This window comes from Callospermophilus lateralis, chromosome 3 (genome assembly GCF_048772815.1).
Source record: "Callospermophilus lateralis isolate mCalLat2 chromosome 3, mCalLat2.hap1, whole genome shotgun sequence".
Classification (NCBI taxonomy): Eukaryota; Metazoa; Chordata; class Mammalia; order Rodentia; family Sciuridae; genus Callospermophilus; species Callospermophilus lateralis.
In genome coordinates, this window is record NC_135307.1 from 124,517,951 (window position 1) to 124,536,733 (window position 18,783).

General features: G+C 41.1%; 1 protein-coding gene across 2 annotated transcripts in view; it reads left to right on the plus strand.

The window, feature by feature from the left end:
- Atp10a (ATPase phospholipid transporting 10A (putative)) overlaps positions 1-18,783 on the plus strand; it is a 183,802-nt gene that overhangs the window by 163,543 nt on the left and 1,476 nt on the right. Inside the window, exons 14-20 of one of the 2 annotated variants that reach the window (XM_076851272.2) lie at positions 5,796-6,126; positions 7,533-7,609; positions 11,157-11,282; positions 15,867-16,067; positions 17,907-17,987; positions 18,066-18,170; positions 18,517-18,704. In XM_076851272.2, coding sequence (XP_076707387.2) covers positions 5,796-6,126; positions 7,533-7,609; positions 11,157-11,282; positions 15,867-16,067; positions 17,907-17,987; positions 18,066-18,170; positions 18,517-18,704 — 1,109 coding nt within the window. The remainder of the gene's footprint in view (positions 1-5,795; positions 6,127-7,532; positions 7,610-11,156; positions 11,283-15,866; positions 16,068-17,906; positions 17,988-18,065; positions 18,171-18,516; positions 18,705-18,783) is intronic. The other variant, XM_076851273.2, reaches the window with a different exon arrangement.

Genomic DNA, 18,783 nt, shown 5'->3' on the forward strand with positions numbered 1-18,783 from the left:
ATGTCCTGTGGGACCACCATGGCAGGATTCTTGTTGGAAGACCACCTGGAAAGCTTCCATTCTGTCAACTACTGTGAGAAGGACCCTTGCCCACTATATATCCCTCTTAGCACCTGTGTCATGTTTCTGGGACTTAAGATGTGCTTGTCATTGCCTTGGAAGATGTGGCATTTGCTGGTGTTTCTTGGCGTCAAAGGAATACACATCTGAGTTTTGCTAGTGCAAAGTGCAGCCTCTTTTTTTATTGATTTTTTTTTTCTTAAATAAATGACATCGGAATGCATTAAAATTCTTATTACACATATAGAACACAATTTTTCGTATCTCTGGTTGTATATAAAGTATGTCCACAATAATTCGTGTCTTCACACACGTCCTTTGGATAAAGGTAGAATGTGATGGACCATTATCCAAAGTGCAGCCTCTTTTACCAACATACTACTCGTGTTGACAATATCAGAATTTTTTTTATGAGGTTAAGTATATAAAAAGTGGGATCAGGATAGCACTGACTTCTCTGGGATTATTAACTGTCTCCTGGATGCCCCAACAGGCATTAAACATTTTTGTTGTCAGGTTACATGTATCTGTTTAAATCCTCAAGTATGTAGCAAGTATCTACTTCATGTACTGTCACAATCTAGGCTCTCATTCCACATCTGAGCTCCCCTCAAAGGGTGTTCTCATGCTGGCTCACAAGTTTTGTGATGGAGCAGCGAGCTGTCTCGCTGTATCTACTTCATTTTTCCCCTGGCTTTCTCAGATTGGTGAAGGCTCCCACAGTCTCTTTTGGGACTCACACACAGATTCGGCCTTCCCTTCTCACTTCCACATCCAGACCTTCAACTGTCAAGACCTCAGAACACTGACACTGAGAGTCACTTGTTCATAGCATTACCCTATTATCTTTTAATGTACGTGGGATCAGTAATTTATGATATTGGTAATTTGCTTCTTTTCTTTTGGTCAGTTTTGGTACTAGCCTATCAATTATATTGACCTTTTCAAAGGACATGTTTTGATTTCATTGATTTATTTCCTTCTCTGTTTTCTGTTTTATTGATACCTGCTCTTTGTTATTTCCTTTTTTTTTTTTTTGCTTGTTTTGCTTTTATTTTACTCTAGTTTCTCAAAATGAATTCTTTGTTTACTGATTCGAGAACATTTTTCTTTTCTAATATAAGCAATATAGGTTATAATTTTTTTTCTGCAGGCACTGTTTATCTGCATCTCACAATTTTAAAGAGCTGTGATTTCATTTATATACAGTTCAAGACAGTTTTTAAATTTTGTTTTCCTTAGGGCTTCCTATTTGACTCATGGATTATTTACAAGGGTTATGTTTTTTTGTTTTTTCATTTCCAAGTGTTTGGAGAATTTCCTCCTATCTTGCTGTTATTGATTTCCAGTTTAATTCCATTGTGGTTGGGCTTGCATTTTATGGTTTTGATTTTTTGAAATTTATTTTTATTTTATTTTTTTGCCACACTAGGGATCAAACCTGGGGACATTCTAACATTGAGCTACATGTCCAGCCCTCATTAGTTTTTTTTTTGGGGGGGAGGGGGCGGTTAAATCTTTTTTTAGACATTGATGGGCTTCAATTTCATTCATTGATTTATTTATATGTGGTGCTGAGAATTGAACCCAGTGCCTCACACATGCTAGGCAAGCGCTCTACCACTTCGCCACAACCCCAGCTGCCCTCATTAGTTTTTATTTTGAGGCAGGGTCTCACTAAGTTGCCCAGACTTTCCTTAAACTTGTGATCTACCTGCCTCAGCTTCCTGAATCCCTGAGATTACAGGCATACAACAGCCTGTTTTGCTTTTTAATGACCCACAGTGTGGTCTCTCTTGGCGATTGTTATGTGCCCTGAATGAATGCATGCATGATCTATTTGTGGTGTCTTCTACAAATGCCAATGACATTTGATTGTAAAAGGGGTGGCTCAATTCTTGTATATTAGGGGTCAACAAACAAGCCTTCCCAAGTTTCCTTGTGGCACTATCCGCCTTTTGTTTGAAGAACATTCTTTATTTCATTTTTATTCCTGGAGGATATTTTCATTACATACAGAAAATTGAAATGGCAGTTCTTTTCTTTTAACACTTGAAAAATATTTCTCCTTCCAGAAGCCATAGTTTCTAATAAGAAATCATAGTCATTTGAATCATTGTTGTCTTTGAACTAATGAATTGTTTTTACCTAGCTGCTTCCAGACTTTATCCTTGTCTTCTGTTTTAAGCAGTTTGATTATGACGTGTTTCAACATGATTTGCTTTTGATTTATACTCTGGGATCCGATTATCTTCTCAGATCTGTGAGGTTGTCTTTTGCCAAGTTGGAGGTCTTTTCAGCCATTATTTCTTCAATACTTTTTCAGTACTTTGTCTTCCCCTTCTGGTACCTGGTTGACCTGAATGTTCTGTCTTTTGATATGGCCTCAGAGGTCGTGGGGATTTCTTTGCTTTTGTTTGTTTTTCTTTCTTTTTAATTTATTCCTCTGTTGTCCAGGTTGAATAATTCCTATTGATCTATCTTTGAATTCACTGAAATTTTCCTATTACCTTCTTTCTATAACTAAGCCCATTTGGTGATTTTTTAAAAATTAGCTTAGTATATAGAATGTTTTCATATTTACAGAAAAGTTGGAAAGACTACAGAGAGTACCCATAACCACACCCAGTCTGTCTCTGATGTACTTACACAAGCGTAATACGTTCACTATATTCAGGAACCAATATTAGTCTCTTATTACTTACTGAAGTCCACACTACATGCAGAGTGCCTTAGTTTTGCCTAACATCCCTTCTCTGCCCCAAGGATCTCATATTACATTTATTTATCGTGTCTCCCTAGACTGTTCTTTGCTGTGACAGTTTCTTATACTCTGTTTTTGCTGATGTTGGCAATTTTGAAGACTCCTGGTGAGGTATCTTATGGAATGTCACTATAATGGGATGTGTCTGATGTTTTCTCTCTGACTAGAGTGGAGTTTGGGAAGCACAAGGACATAAAGTGCCATTTTCATCTCATCACATCACATCACTGTGATATCACTGTGATGTTGACTTGGTGTCTGTCAGGTTTGTCACTATAAACTTATTCTTGTGCCCTTTTCTATGCTGAGCTCTTGGGAAGGAAATCACTATGTAGAACTCTCCCTTAAGGAGTGTAGACTTAACAGCCTGCCTCCTGGAGGGCAGAGTAGCTACAAAAATTGTTTAGAATTCAGTGAGCTTTTCATTTCGGTTAATGCACTTGGGATTCTAAAGCTTCTATTTGGTCTTTCTATATGTTGTCTGTGGTTCTGTTTTTGGTTGGTTTATGTTTTTCTGTTCATCTCACAATGTTCATGTTTACTTCTTGGAACATTTTTATAATGGCTGTTTTCAAGCTCTTGTCAGATCACTTCAGCATCTTTGCTGTCTTCTGTTGTCTTTTTCTACCATAATCTGATATTTTCCTGGTTCTTAGTACATGGAGAAGCTTTGAATTATATCATGGGTGTTTTAAATACTATATTGTGAACCTCTTGTTATTTTTAATTTCTATGGAGGATACAGATTTTGTTTTGTGTGTGTGTGTGTGTGTGTGTGTGTGTGTGTGTATGTGTATTTGATCAACAGATGATCAACACCTGAACAGCTTCCAGTTGTTGGATTCAGTGGTAAATTTGTTTAGCCTTTGTTGTGGTCTTAGCATCCCTCTTAGAATCTGTATTTTTACCCTCCAGAGGTCAATTTGGAACTAGGGTGGCAGTCTGTGCCAGAGTTTAATTCTCAAAGGCACTGTTACATTTAGGATTATTATCATGTGTATACAGCTTATGGATGAACCCAGGAATTCATAAACAACATTATGGGATCAGTTAGCCAAATCCCTCTTTACAATCTTTCCAGTACTTTCTGGTTCCCTAGGGACCCCCGTATTCAGTCCTGTGGCTAGAAGACTGGTGTCTGAGCTACCTTATTCTGCCCCTTATTTCCCACACCTCCACCTGCATCCAAGGATAGGTCAGAAACAATAAAGGCAGAAGTTATCATGTCCTCCTGACACCACATCTGTGACTAAAAGAAAAGCTCATTTCCCTCAGTCTTTGACAGGAGATGGTCCCACTGATAGCGCTATTCCTGTCAGTGCACCATCACAAAATCATCTGAGACTGTGTTGGAAAGAAGAGAGGAAAAATAAACACATAAAAGATTACCTTCATCTTCCCTGAGCATTAGGTATTCCTTGTCTTTTATTTGTTTTTTTCTCCTCAAGCCAGAACTAGGGGGCTTCTCCTGGAACTGTCCTGTGTCCTCTATCCTTGATACCCATTTCAGGTTCCCTGGTAACTTCGGCCATGCAGGGATTATCAAAATAAAAATAAATAAATAAATAAATAAATAAATAAATAAATAAATAAATAAATAAATAAAAATGGAAGACTCAGGCTGGCGTTGTGCCTCAGTGGTAGAGCACTTGCCTAGCACGTGTGAGGCCTTGGGTTTAATTCTCAGCACCACATATAAGTAAATAAAATAAAGGTCCATTGACAACTAAAAAAATATTTTTTGAAAAAGATGGAAAAACCCAATACCCATTCCCTGTCCTTAGCATGTTAGTCTTTCCCCAATCTAATTGCTACTATTTACTTTTTACTTTCAGAGTTCACAAATAGTTTCTTTTTGCATTCTGTCCAGTTATAATAGTGCATTCAAGGGAGAAATGAGATGGATGGAGTGTTTGTTTCATCCTACCTAGACTTAGCCTAGAATAGTGCTTTGTGCTAGGACCAAGAATTCAAGGTGCTGCTAGGATGGCATCCACATTCTCTTCAAAGCCTTCCCAGTTACCACCGTGTCCCTTTATCCATCCTAGAAGCATATTTCCCCAACTCCAATTTTCACATCTCCAATATCAGCTTTGAACATGCCTGTCTTTGACTTACTATAGTCATGAGTTTTTGTGTTACTTGTTGCTTGATTCTCATCCAAGAGGCAAAAACTATCCTTTAGCTATCCTTTCTCGTTCTGTTTTCCTCTAGTCTTGCTTTGTTTTCTGGACACAATATGTCTTTGATAAGCATTGGTTGAACACAATTGGATTTCCATAGTATGTTGCCAGGAGTTGATCACTAAACCAGTAGCTCACTATGGAAGACCAGGAGTCACTCAGCACTTCCTCACATTGTGTTTGTTCCCAGAAGTAATTGTCCCTTCTGGGGCTCCATTCCTGTCCCTGATTCCTAATGTAGATTTTCTTCCTCTCTCTCAAATTCAGATCCAGGTTTGGAAGGACACAGCCAATTAAAAACCTCAATCATTATGATTGATTAAATTTCTTTTCCTTGTGGAATTGGAAAGAACACTGATAATTACATTTATTTAGGGGTTAATCACAACAAAGGCTTTGAAAGAGCTTTTCATCCAACTCTTGGCAGCTTGGAAGGAGAGAAGAGTTAGTCAAGGACCTCAGGGAAGTATAGAGACATGCAGGTGGGGATCCTCACCCTAACTAGCCACAATTACAGCCAAATGTCTCCAAGTGAAGATACTCCATTCAGAACTTTTCACTGTGTGACGAGTAATAAACTACAGTTTCACAGAAACTTGGTGCACTCTCTTCTATGCTGAAAGTCATGCTCTTCAGCTGCACTTAGCTTCTGGAGGGCAGCCTTTTAGGCAGCCAGATACTCCAGTCTGGAGTCCTAGAAGGATCATCAGCTCAAATATGTTGAGGCAGGTGACTTGGGTCTGTGGTGTGGTCCCTAGTGAACTGGTGCCGTCTCCTGTCTGTTTCAGGAAGCCTGTGCAGCCCTGCTGGATCAGTGTCTGCACCACGTGCAGTCCAGGGGTTCCCACAGGCCCCCTGAGAAGACCGAAAGCTCTGTGAATGTGGGATTCTCCCCTCTGTACCTGGCCTCCACCACACCCACTGTCTCTGGCCCCAGCCCAAGCCTTGTGATTGATGGAAGAAGTTTGGCCTATGCCCTTGAGAAAAACCTGGAGGACAAATTTCTTTTCCTCGCCAAGCAGTGCCGCTCAGTTCTCTGCTGTCGGTCAACCCCTCTGCAGAAAAGTATGGTGGTAAAGCTGGTCAGAAGCAAGCTGAAGGCCATGACCCTGGCAATAGGCAAGTATCCAGGCTGACCAGGCAGGGGCCCATCTCCCCCAACTGTCTCATTCAGCTGCTTCCTCCCAAGCAGCCTTGTTTCTATCTAATACTCTCCCTTGGAAAACCATAACATGGGAAAAGCATTTCTCTTCATTGTTTTTCGTTTATAAAATCATACTCTATGTGATAAAGTGAGCAGCATGTTCCAAATATAAAAATTTACAATGGAAAGCCACAAAATATAGTGGTAGGTACAGGTACATGTCATGAAGTTGGTAGTACAGTGCTAATTTAGAAGATGGTATTTACACTGTTTCTTGGGAGACAGAACATTAGAGACCTGCCTGTCCCAGGCAGTCCTGGCAAAAGTGAGGGGTCTACATGATCAGTGTTGGCCCAGGCCAACTAAGAAAGAGGGAAGAGACAGGGGCAGGGGTTTCTGGTCTCCATGCGGCTGCTGGGGTCCAAGGCTCTACAATGCTTTAGACCCAGTCAAGTGATGATCAGAATTCCCATAGCTCAACTGTGCTGACTGTTCTAAGACAAGCATTTCATTAAATAAATCCATTGTCAGATATAAATGGCTGTACTACTTTACATCATTTACTTAAGGATTGACTGTGTATATAATAGAACTTTTCCTTGCAGGTTCTACTGGCCTGGAGAACCTTCCAGGTTCTTCTCCAGTGACACAGTGGTGGTGATTTTCCATATTATGTAACACTCCAAATTTGTATATCTGCACCTTTTATTATTTGTCTAGCTTGAAATATATGCTGTGATTTGGGCTTTTCTGCTTCCCAGTTCCAAGAATGGTCACTGTTACTGAGTGATAATTACTCTATGTCCCTGCTTGTCCTTTCCTAAAGGTGTTGAGGGGCCCAACTTATCCATGTGTTCCTATACATTTGTCTATCAACAACTTGATAAAATAAATGGGCCCCAAGGTGCACACATTAGTTAACATGCTGGCTGGTAATCAATATGCAAAAAAAGCTGTATGGTGTACACTTCTTCACCTTGTTTTGAAAACTGCTTGGGAGAGTATGACTTGGAGTAGCCTTGGCTACCTGGCTGCAGTAGTTGAGTAACTATAATAATGATGAAATGATAGCATCTTTCATTGTATCCAACATATATTAAGGGCTCTGTAGGAACTGACATTGAAAAGGGAACACTAAATTAGAAGGTAATTCGGTACTAGCCTGATTTCTGGTGTGGCTGGCAGTTCAGATGTCTTATGATGGTTTGCTCTGACTGCTTAACTCAGTTCTCTCAGGGAAGGTACTGTACTCTTTTCCCTGATCTTCCCTAATACTGTTTCACAGGACTCAGTCCAGTGGGGACCCCAAGAAGATCCATCAGGTCCACTAGATTCTGCACATCTCATCTCAAATGATTCTTCCCACCTGTGCTGTTTCTAGGTGATGGAGCCAATGATGTCAGCATGATCCAGGTGGCAGACGTGGGTGTGGGCATATCAGGCCAGGAGGGCATGCAGGTAAAGACCAGTTGGGGCTGTCCCTAGGCACCAAGTGGCCCCCATTGGCCTCTTATACTGCCTTGCCATGAGCTGCCCCGGACTTTCCCTGGGCTGTCTCATGAATCTAGGGGATTTGGCTTCAGTACACCTGATGTTCACCTTCTGCTAAGCCAGAGGGAGAAGATGAGGTGGAATGTCACTCTCCATATTTATGAAACAACGTGCCATAAACATATCTGCCTGTGTCTACCAGAGTATATTTTGGGGGAATCAGTGGTTCTGAGAGAGGCAAAGTGAGTCATTGCCTTCTCCCTGGCTCTTGATGGCTCATCCTTAGGAAGCACTTATTTACTGTTCCTAAACACTAGTGATACCATTTGAAAAATGGCCTTTGCTGTAGTGCTGTTGAAACCTGGTGTCACCATAAAATTGGAAGGTAGCCACCTTGACTCCCATGGAAATGCAACTCTGCATTTTTCATTTGTCACTGTATCAGTTCTCAGTGTTCCAGAAGTTGAACACATGAGTTAATTAAAAATGTGTTTCTTTTGGATACAGTATTATGACAATTTCCTGCATCTGATCAAATTTGAATCATAACATTTTTTTAATTCAGTGGAGACTTTTGAAAACCATTCATTGAATGTTTTTCTAAAAATCAGGATGTTGGCCACCATGTATTTGTTGGTTAAATCGAATGATTTACTCATTCATTCATTCAAATCACAGTTATTTATTAAGTACTTACTATGTGCCAGGCCTGTGCAGAGATCATTAATTTTCTTTCTTGATGTAAAAATAACAGTCAGTTGGAAGATCTCTAGTTGGAAACACCTTGGTGTCTATGGGGAATTGGTTCCAAAATCCCCAGTGAACACAAAAATCTACAAATGCCCAAATCTTTTACATTAATGGTGTAATATTTGCATATCATCTACACAAATCTCTCCCATACTTTAAACATCTCTAGCTTATTTCTAATACCTAGTACAATGTAAATGCTAAGTAAATAGCTGTTCATCCTGCATTGTTTAAGGAATAATGACAAGAAAACATCTGTACATTTTCAGTACAGATGCAGTTTCTTCCCCAAAATATTTTCCATATCCAGTTGTTTAAGTCTGCATATGCAAATCTCACAATAGGAAGGCTGACTATAGAAGAATGAAAAGTTCGAAGACTTAGATCATCAGTTATCCAAACCAATTCTTAAAGACTTCAAAGCAAATATCTCTATACCACTTCCTGTCAATATGTAAGGGTTTAAAAGGCTTTATGTGTTCTTTATTCATTTATTCCATTATTCATTCTCTCAAAAAATTATTCAGACCTCACTTTTGTCAGGTACAGACTTAAAGAGAGTTCATCAGATACAATCCTGTCCTCAGTGGAGTCAGTCTAAACACTCTGTCAAATGGGACAGAAAGGGGCTGGAGGTATAAATCAGTGGTAGAGCCCTTGCCTAGCATGTGCAAGACCCTGAGGCTCAATTCCCAGTACCATCCAGAAATCAAAATAGGTCCATGGGCTGCAAGATAGATTTCTAGATTGTCTTTGGAGAAGGAACCCTGTTTGTTTAGAGCTAAGGTAGCCCACCTGAATCCCCAGCCTTCTGGCCTCCTACTTACACCCAAATCTATCAGTAAACACAGTGTTTATCCCTCTATAAAAGTGGCTTTGCAAATGCCTCTGAGCTATTTTGGAAATTCCACGAAAGCCAGGATGGTAGATGTTGTGATTGTTCTGTAACTTTAGTTTTTACTCCGGACTTGGCTGCAGGGGCTGCTCCACAAATATGGTGGACCAGTAAGCCCACAAAGACCAAGCGTCTCAGAGATGCATATCTCTATTGCCCTCTCCACTGCTGCTTATCCTTGCTTATCTTCAATGGCTCCACCACAACCCCTGATGCTGCTGCCACCACAGCAAGGATTCAGCATAGTTTCCCTTCCTTTACTGGACTAAAATGCAAATCACAGGGTCTTATTCACCTGTAAACCTGAGCATTTAGAACTGTAAGAAGTATCGTAAGTAGCTTAAATAAATATGGAAGCATTCAGCAACACTCTATCTAGACATTATACCTTCCCAAAGCTGCATTTCAAGGCAAATGCACTATGGCTCAGGTGTTCCACCACTGCTCACAGGATTTGAGTCAGAGATCCCCATAGAGAAGGCTTGTGCTCCTTACCTTGAGTAAAGGAGCAGTGGTGGCAGTTGTGTCCTCTCCCCAGACACTTGCTTAACCTTAGGGTCTTTAATACAAAAGATATTTACTTGTTAAGTTTCTCTGCATGTAAGATTGACAGGCACTGCCCTAGTCAGCTTTTCACTACTAGAAATCGTGAAAATGGAGAAATGCTGAAAAAGTTTTTAAAAAATTACTCATTTTGTTCATTCAACAAATGTTTCTTTTTTAAAAATTTATTTATTTATTCTAATTTGTTATACATGACAGCAGAATTCTTTTCAATTCATAATATGTATATGGAGCACAAATTTTCATTTCTCTGATTGTATACAAATTAGAGTCACACCATTTGTGTTTTCATACATGTACTTAGGGTAATGATGTTCATCTCATTCCACCATATTTCATACCCACATTCCCCCCGTTACACTCCCTTCCCCTTTCCTCAATCCAAAATTCCTCCATTCTACCTATGGTTCCCACCCTCCCCAACAAATGTTTCTTGAGCTTCCACCATTTGCATGGTGCTGTGCTGAATATCGTGAATAAGCAAAAGTAAGTCAAACTTACTTCTTTTTAAACTTCCTGGAGGAAGAAAATTGTATAAGTAGCAAAATAGTGACCGAAGTCAGATGAAGGTGAGGGAACTGCTGAGATTAGGCCCAAGATAGATTTACCCTTGGTCCTCCATATCCACGGGTTCTTCATCTGCAGATTCAAATAATGGAATGGTAAATATTTGGATTTGTGTGTGTGCTAAACATATACAGATATTTTCTTGTCAGTTTTTATTAAATAATACAGTAAAATGACTATTTATTCTTCTGGGGAAAATAAAGCAAAATGTACTTTCAGGGTGGCCAAACAAAAAGGACAACTATGGTTGATTTGGGGGTTGAGATCATGGTGTGGTTTAGAGGAATATGACATCCGGGGGCTGGAGAAAGGTGGGAAAATTCCATGCATCTGCAGTTTTGGGGTTGTTAAAAGATAGCATGGAACTATGTCCATGTGTAATATGCCATAGTGAATTCCACTTTTATGTATATTCATAAATTACCAATCAAAAATAAATAAAGGAGAAAAAAAACCCAGCAGGGACTTATTTTTTTAAAAAAGGCAAAATCTTTTTAAACCCATCAGTTACATATCTAATGTTTGAAGCCTTAAATGAATCCTGTAAAGTGATATCCCTGATGAGAGCATTTATTGAGACTGAACATTTTTAATTAAAAGAGATGATAAAGGAGACAGTGGTCAAGTGTTTGAAGCTGGATTTTTCCTTCCATATTTTGCCTTGCATTTGGGATAGGTAAGACAGACCTTATATTGTGTGAGGCATCACCAATAATGGGAATTCTTCTCCCTTTCAAGGCAGTGATGGCCAGTGACTTTGCAGTGCCAAGATTCCGATACTTGGAGAGACTCTTAATTGTCCATGGACATTGGTGCTACTCCCGACTGGCCAACATGGTGCTGTATTTCTTCTACAAAAACACAGTAGGTATTAGACACTGGTCTTTAGAGTTTCTTAATTACTTTTAATTAAGTAATTAAAAGCATTTTAATTACTTAATTAAAAGCATATTTAGAATCATCACCTAAATGAGACCTGTAGGTCACCCCAGGGTCTCTTGTCATTCCATCCTCCTTAGCTTCTGTGAATATCCCCCAGTCCCCCAGTCCTTGCCTGGATTTGCATCCTGTAAGCTCAGAAAAACCAACTCATGGGCTCATGAGAGTAGCTGCACCTCTGAGGGAGAAGGTCCTGGGAACAAGAGGGTCCACATGTGACTGAATATTGGAGTCTGAGTCACTTTGTATATGTGCTTCTCAGGAGTGTGCTTCTATTATAGACACCCTACTTTCTCTAGAGCAGACAGGGAAGATCAAAGAATAAGTACAAGTGTGCGCTTGGTAGTCTTGGGATCATAAGGTTACTTGGTCACACTATGATTCCAATATTCAATTATATCTGTTGGAGCACACCCACCCCAGGCCTGTCAGGGAGTCTCCAGGTCAAAGCGGTACAGATTTAGGCCAGGCAGGAAAGGGGCCACCACACTTTTCTGGGCTAGTAGGGCTGACACGCCCCCTTGTGGCCAGCTCTGTCTATAGCTAAACTGACCCTTCAGTGAAGGCTTGCCCAGGCCAGATAGGCTGCAGATCATTCTTTCTGTCTAGGGAGTGAATACAGTGCCCTGTTTTATCCATTTCATCTGAATTTTAATGTTCATCTTAGTTCCTTTACTGCTAAGTCTTTAGAATGCTTTCTACATAGTCCTTCAGGATGGATCACAAGACTGTCACAGAATCCTACCCCACTTATGAAAGATTTCCAGATACTCTGCTGAAAAGTTGCTAGGTTGCTGCTCAGTGGTCCTGCCTCTGAGCACTTACACCCAGTATAACAAGTACCAAACGAACTCTTGGGACAAATGACCTTCCAGGGTAGATACAAAAATCTAGCTGTCTAGACATTAAAAATCCAATGTCAAAATTATCCTGTAGTCTTCTGAAAAAAGAATAAAATAAGTTAAAAAGTATATGTTTTTCTAATTCCATTTGAAATCTCCATGCTAACTTTAAGTTGACATCAGCATACCCTTTGTTCATGTTCTTAATGGTTTGTTCCGGAGGCTGACGCCTACTTTTCCATTCCCATCCTCTCCCACCCACTCACTCTTTCCTGATTTTCAAAATGTCTTCTAGCAAATGAATACAGATGATCAGAACCAATCAGGGCATGTCTAATTGGATAGGTTTGGGCCTGGAAATTAATTCAGAGTTCTGCCTGGGACTATAACCAAGGAAAGCTGGTATATTGTTCCTGCCCTTGCTAGTTCATTTCTCCTTTCTGCCTACCTGCTGGAATTGAATCCCAGCACAGTGAGACCTCAAAGAAGCAGTTGCAAACACAGAGGCTCCTAGGTGTAAGCAGGTGGGTGAGGTGTTTGTGGGGGTGGGGGTTCCTGTTTCATTTCTGTCACTCATTAGCAGTAGGAACAATAGCAAGTTACAAGTGCTTCTCAGCATATCATGGGGTTACTCTCCCAGTAAACTTACTGCAAGTTGAAAATATCCCAATTTGAAAACACACCGAATACTCTCCTAACCTATGTAACATCATAGTTTAGCTGCACAGCACACTGCACAGCTTTTGCTGTTTCCTCTCGTGATTTCATGGCTGATTGGAGCTCCAGCTCAAAGCCACTGTCCAATAGTTTGAGAAGATAGGACCATGTATTTCTAGTCCAGGCAAAGATCCAAATTCAAAATTTAAGGTTAGGTTTCTTCTGAAGGCATATTGCTTTCTCATCATTTTAGTAAAAAGAAAAAAAAATGCTAAGTTGAACCACGGTAGGTTCAGGACCATCTGTTGTTGCCTTCTTTGGGTGTTTTTTTCTGGGGGCCCGGGGAGGGGGAAACTTTTGGGAATTTTGGGAATTCATTCTGGGAATTCAGCCAGCAATCTCAGTTAAATTCCCAATTAAAATTTCTCAGATTAAGAAAATAGCAACAAAGACATAGGCCAAGCCATTCAACATTTTAGATGCAAACAAAGCCAGAGTGGCCACTTAGGATGGGTGAAACCTCCTGCTTGTCATGATGAACCTGTCCTTGTTGGAGGACCAGGGAGGGCAAAGTGGCACCTGTTTCTATCCCATATAAGATGAAGGCCTTTGTCAACAAGCATTTGTCTACATGAGGAGTTCAAGTAGAATCACTCTGCTTTCTATCATGAGAGATTCCTTAGTTTTAAGAATAAGTTGGCCTTCCTTCCCAATAAAGAGCAAAGAAGAAGTGTTTCCATGGTAACAGTGGTTTGTGAACAAAGCTCTTTGGTAGTACAGGAAAAAAAAAAAAAACTCAATTATCTAAGTACTTTTCTTCCTCTTTTCCTTGACTCCATTTGCTCGAGGATGACTCATTAGGCTGAGCCTGTGGGGGTGAGTGCAAGAGAGTCACCTGTGGGAGGAAGAAAGGGAAGAAAGTCAATGAAAAGTTCCTAATTTATCCCTTGTTGGCATGGAAGGGGAAAGTTACCTAGTAAGAAATTTCAACCATAGATGGAAACAGGACTTGGAGGAGATGTTTCATCCACATGGACTAGAATTTCTCCTGATCTTGCAAAAAGCCACTTTCAGGTCAAGAAACCAAAGCTCAGAGAGGTTACTCTGTGACTGAGTCAGTGTTAAAAGGGTCAATAGTTGCAGCTTCAGAACCAAACCCAGGCTTTGTGGTGCCCACTAGAGTGTGTTCCTCCACTGTACCACGTTCTCTTTGGGGACCATCTCTGCCCATTGAACCAAGTTGAACAAGTTGGGTTTATTGCTCATACAATGACCAAGGTCAAGTTATTTCACCTCTTGGAAGCTCCATTTCCTTTTCTGTAAATGGTGAGAATACCAGCCCTGCTTGAACCTCAAACTAAGGGAATGGTGATCCTACTGACATAACAGCATGCCTCAGGTGAGCATCTATAGTGTGCCAGGCCTTGATGAGAGCTTTAAAAATGCTGTAGGTCCTTCAGTACTCACAACAATCCCATGGCTAAATATCATTGGTTATATCCATGTTGTGGACAAGGAAACTGAAGCATAGCAATGAAATGATATGTGCCAAATGATACAGGAAATTAATTCAGAGTAAGTCTGCCTGGGACTATAACCAAGGAAAGCTGGTATACTGTTCATGCCCTTGCTAGTTCATTCCTCCTTTCTGCCTACCTGCTGGAATTGAATCCCCAGCACAGTGAGGCCTCAAAGAAGCAGTTGCAAACACAGAGGCTCCTAGGTATGAGCAGGTGGATGAGGTGTTTGCAGGGGTGGGGGGGATTCCTTTTTCATTTCTGTCACTCACTAGCAGTAGGATCAAAAGCAAGTTACTCCTAATTGTAGGAGTGCTCTGTGTGTTAGTCAGCTTTGCACTACTATCACAAAATATCTGAGATGAACAACTCATATGAGAAGGGTGGGTTTATTTTGGCTCAAAGTTTCAGAAGATTCAGCCCATGGTCAGTTGATTCAGTTGCTTTGGGCCCATGGCAAGGCAGTACATTGTGACAGGAGTACATCTGTGTGGCGAAGGATGCTGCTCACCCCATGGAAGCCAGAAAGCAAAAGAGAGGAAGAGGAGGGATATGGGTCCCAGTTGTCCTTTCAGGGACATGTTCCCAATGACCTAGCTTCCATCACTCGCCCATCTTCTAAGTTTATTCTACCACCTCCTAGTTGCACCACAGGCTGGCAAACAAACCATAAACATCTGGGCCCTTGGGGGCATTTTAAGATACAAAATATAGTACTTTGCAACCAGTAAATTGCTGTTGCCCCCACCCCCCATTTTACCCATCGGCTGCTGATTCTCGGTAATGTAGTAATAGTGGGAAGAGAATGGCCCAGCTCCCACTTCTACTGAGCATGGGCTTAAGGTGACTAATATACCTCCCTGGACCTCACTTTCCCAGCTGTTAAGATCAGAGATGATACCTATACCCACCCACCAGCAGGGAGCCCAGTGGATAGCCAGGACTCTGTCCTGGCAGTGAAACTGTCACTATCATGACCTTTGCTGTTGTGCTACCCTCAACAGAAGTCAATCATTGCCCACTGTTCCTCATCAAGAGGGTATGTGACTAAAGAGGGAAATGAAATCAGAGATGTAGGTTCTGTTTGGAGCATAAGCAGAGGAGAGTCCTGGGTAGAAGCCACAGGTTGGCAGCTAATTAGCCCTCTTGAAATGTAAGCAGCCCTAGACTACCCTGTCAAACCTTGATTTTGTTTTATACTAATGATCTATACAGCTCTTCACTCCTCACAGGACTGCTTCTGAGAATTCTAAATTCCCGCTTCCAGTCCCTTATGTTTAAGGGAATGAGAAGGGTTGGGGGAAGAGAAGGAGGGACAATCAGAGGCAGAAAACAACATCAGGGCTCAAGGATTAGGCTACCTTTGGAAGAATTGCTGCCTATCGATTTAATCTTTTCAGTTTCCCATCTAAGGGAGCTAAGGATCCTGCAGAATTTAACTCTAAAGACAACTAGAGAATCGCCTGTTGTCATTTTTCCTTTCTGGATTGCAGATGTTCGTGGGCCTCCTGTTTTGGTTCCAGTTTTACTGTGGTTTCTCTGCATCTGCAATGATTGACCAATGGTATCTAATCTTCTTTAATCTACTATTCTCGTCACTTCCCCAGCTTGTGACTGGGGTGCTGGACAAGGATGTACCAGCCCATGTGCTGCTTTTGAAGCCACAGCTCTACAAGAGTGGCCAGAATATGGAGGTAAGCTTTCCTGAGTCTCCTGGCCCTTTGCCTCTATGTCCACCTTCCAGAAAGTGCAAGTCCCCTTTAAATAGACACTTTGCACAAATCATTAAAATTCTAGAATCCAGCCTATGGAAGGATAAAAACAGATGCTGTCTTTGAACCCCATAGTGTGCATTGTACTAGCTTTGAGTTTCTATAACAAAATACCTGAGATATTTAACTTATAAAAGAAAATGGTTATTTAGCTCATGGGTCTGGAGGTTCCAGTTCCAAGATAAAGTATAACCATTACTTTTCAGTGGGAGTGCTATGTAGCAATGGTGGGGAGCACATGGTAGAGGAAACTGCTAACATTAGAAGCCAGAAAACAAAGAGAAAGAGACTAGAGTCCCACCATCCCTTAAAGGGCACACTCCAGTGACCTAAGAACCTCCTTCTTAGGCCCAACTTCCTAAAGATTCCACAACATTCCAGTAGTACCACCATGCATAAAGCTTTTAATATGTCGACCTTTTGGGAATGTTCAAAATCCAAACGATAGTGTGCATTAAGTATATTGAGTTCATCTCCATCCTACTTCTTTCCAAAAGCCCAAGGAAAAGTCCATCTCAGATCCTTGAATCTAATGACTGAGGTTCAAATAGGATTTTTTTCTAAAGAATGCCAAAAAAATTTTTGTTTTTGTTTTAAAAGTGATCCAATGGAAATTAATGACCTCCGTGGTCATTTGATTTCCACATTGACAGGCTGGGCAGTGTTGTCAAGGTTCTGGATCAGGCAAATGAAGAGGTTTCTGTTTGGTACTAGTTATCTCCTTAGCTGGCCTCAGTCTCCTTGGCTAGCCATGGGGCAAAGATGCTGCAGGTTTGTCCTGTGAGTAAAGTAACCAATAGGAGGAGTGTACCCAGCACTTTTCTTAAGTACTAGTATGTGCTCCTTTCTGATTTTCTGCATTTCCTGTAGGCCAGAGCCCCTGCCAGGTACTTGAGGACTTAGGTGGGTTAAATATAAATTTGATCACCTAGGTAATGAAAATTCTCTTTGTCAATATCAAGATCATTTTGGCCCATGGGTATATATAGTCTGCTTCATGCTACTGTAACAAAATACCGAGGAAGTCTACTAATTTGACTCACAATATTAGAGGTCCAAGGTTGAAGCGCTGCATCTGGTAACGACTTTGTTGCTGGCAGAAACCTGAAGCAGCGCATGGCATCACATGGCAAGGGACAGAGGGCAAATATGTGGCTATGTCTCTTCTGATCTCTCTCCTTTTTATAAAGCCATCAGTATTCACACTGATGTCTTTATCTGTTCTTAATCATGTCCCAAAGGTCCCCCTCTAAACTTTTTACCAACTTGATCAAATCATAGCTAAATCAGAACAAGAGTTTTTTTGATTTTAACATTGGGACACATCCATCATCTAGTTTTAAAATTTAAGATGTACTTTAAGAAACACCCTATGGGACCCACCACCAAACCCTGACAAAGTGGAAGGGATGGAAGGGTTCAAATCAGGGAGAATGCCCAGAATGTCAAGTGTTCTTCCTACTTGAGGGAAATGTTCCCTAGTAACATTTAGAAATCAGTTTCCTCTTTCACTCTTGACCTGTAACTACTATAGCTTGTGTTCTTGGTACAAAAGATCCCAGTGAGCAAATCAGCTACAAAACAGTTCTGCAAGCATTTGGGTAATGGGGTTCTATCTACCAACTAGAGCCTTCCTTCCCAAAGTCCTAAATAGCAAGTTTTTGTCTGATGCTTGGCATTCAGAGCTGCAGCATCCTAGAAAACATCATTTGAAGAGATGAGCATTTCCCTATAATCTCTGTGCTTGTTTTTGTGTTCCAGGAATATCGGCCACGTGCCTTCTGGTTAAACATGGTTGATGCTGCCTTCCAGAGCTTGGTTTGTTTTTTCATTCCTTACCTGGTAAGTCGACACACAGTATAGTTTTCCCCATCAGCTGCATCTGGGGACCCACAGACATGGGATACTGCTGTCTTTCAGGCCTACTATGACTCAGATGTGGACATGTTTACTTGGGGAACCCCCATCACAGCAATCGCACTGTTCACTTTCCTGCTGCACCTGGGTATTGAAACCAGAACCTGGGTAAGAGTCGCAGACATGGTCACATCCCAAAGGGGCCCTCACGTTGCAGACCCCACACTTCCGGCAGGTTCCATGAGATATAGTTGTTTGTTTTTTTTTAAGCAGACTGCCCACTGCCCACACTTCTCAACATTCCTCACTGTCTTGTTTTCTTATCTTGCCCCTGTGCCCCTGTCCCAGGCCGGTCCACAAGCTTCTGAGGCTTCACTAAGCCCTGCCAGCCACCCATGACAAAGACTCCAGTTTTTACTAAGATCATAGAACATCACCTCCACTCACTGATGACTGTTGGGGTTTATTTGCCACTGTTAAGTTGAAATAAAACCCCTCTCTGTTTTTCCTTCAGACCTGGCTCAACTGGACAGCTTGTGTCTTTAGTATCTTTTTATTTTTCACCGTGGCTTTGATTTACAATGCTTCCTGTGCAACATGTTATCCTCCATCTAACCCTTATTGGACCATGCACACATTACTGGGAGACCCCGTGTTCTACTTGATTTGCCTCATAGCACCTATCACTGCATTGCTGCCCAGGTGGGTATCAGAGATGGTGTCTCTGAGTCCTAAGTGAGTACACAGAACATGTGCATTGCTGTGCATTTCCCCATGTGTG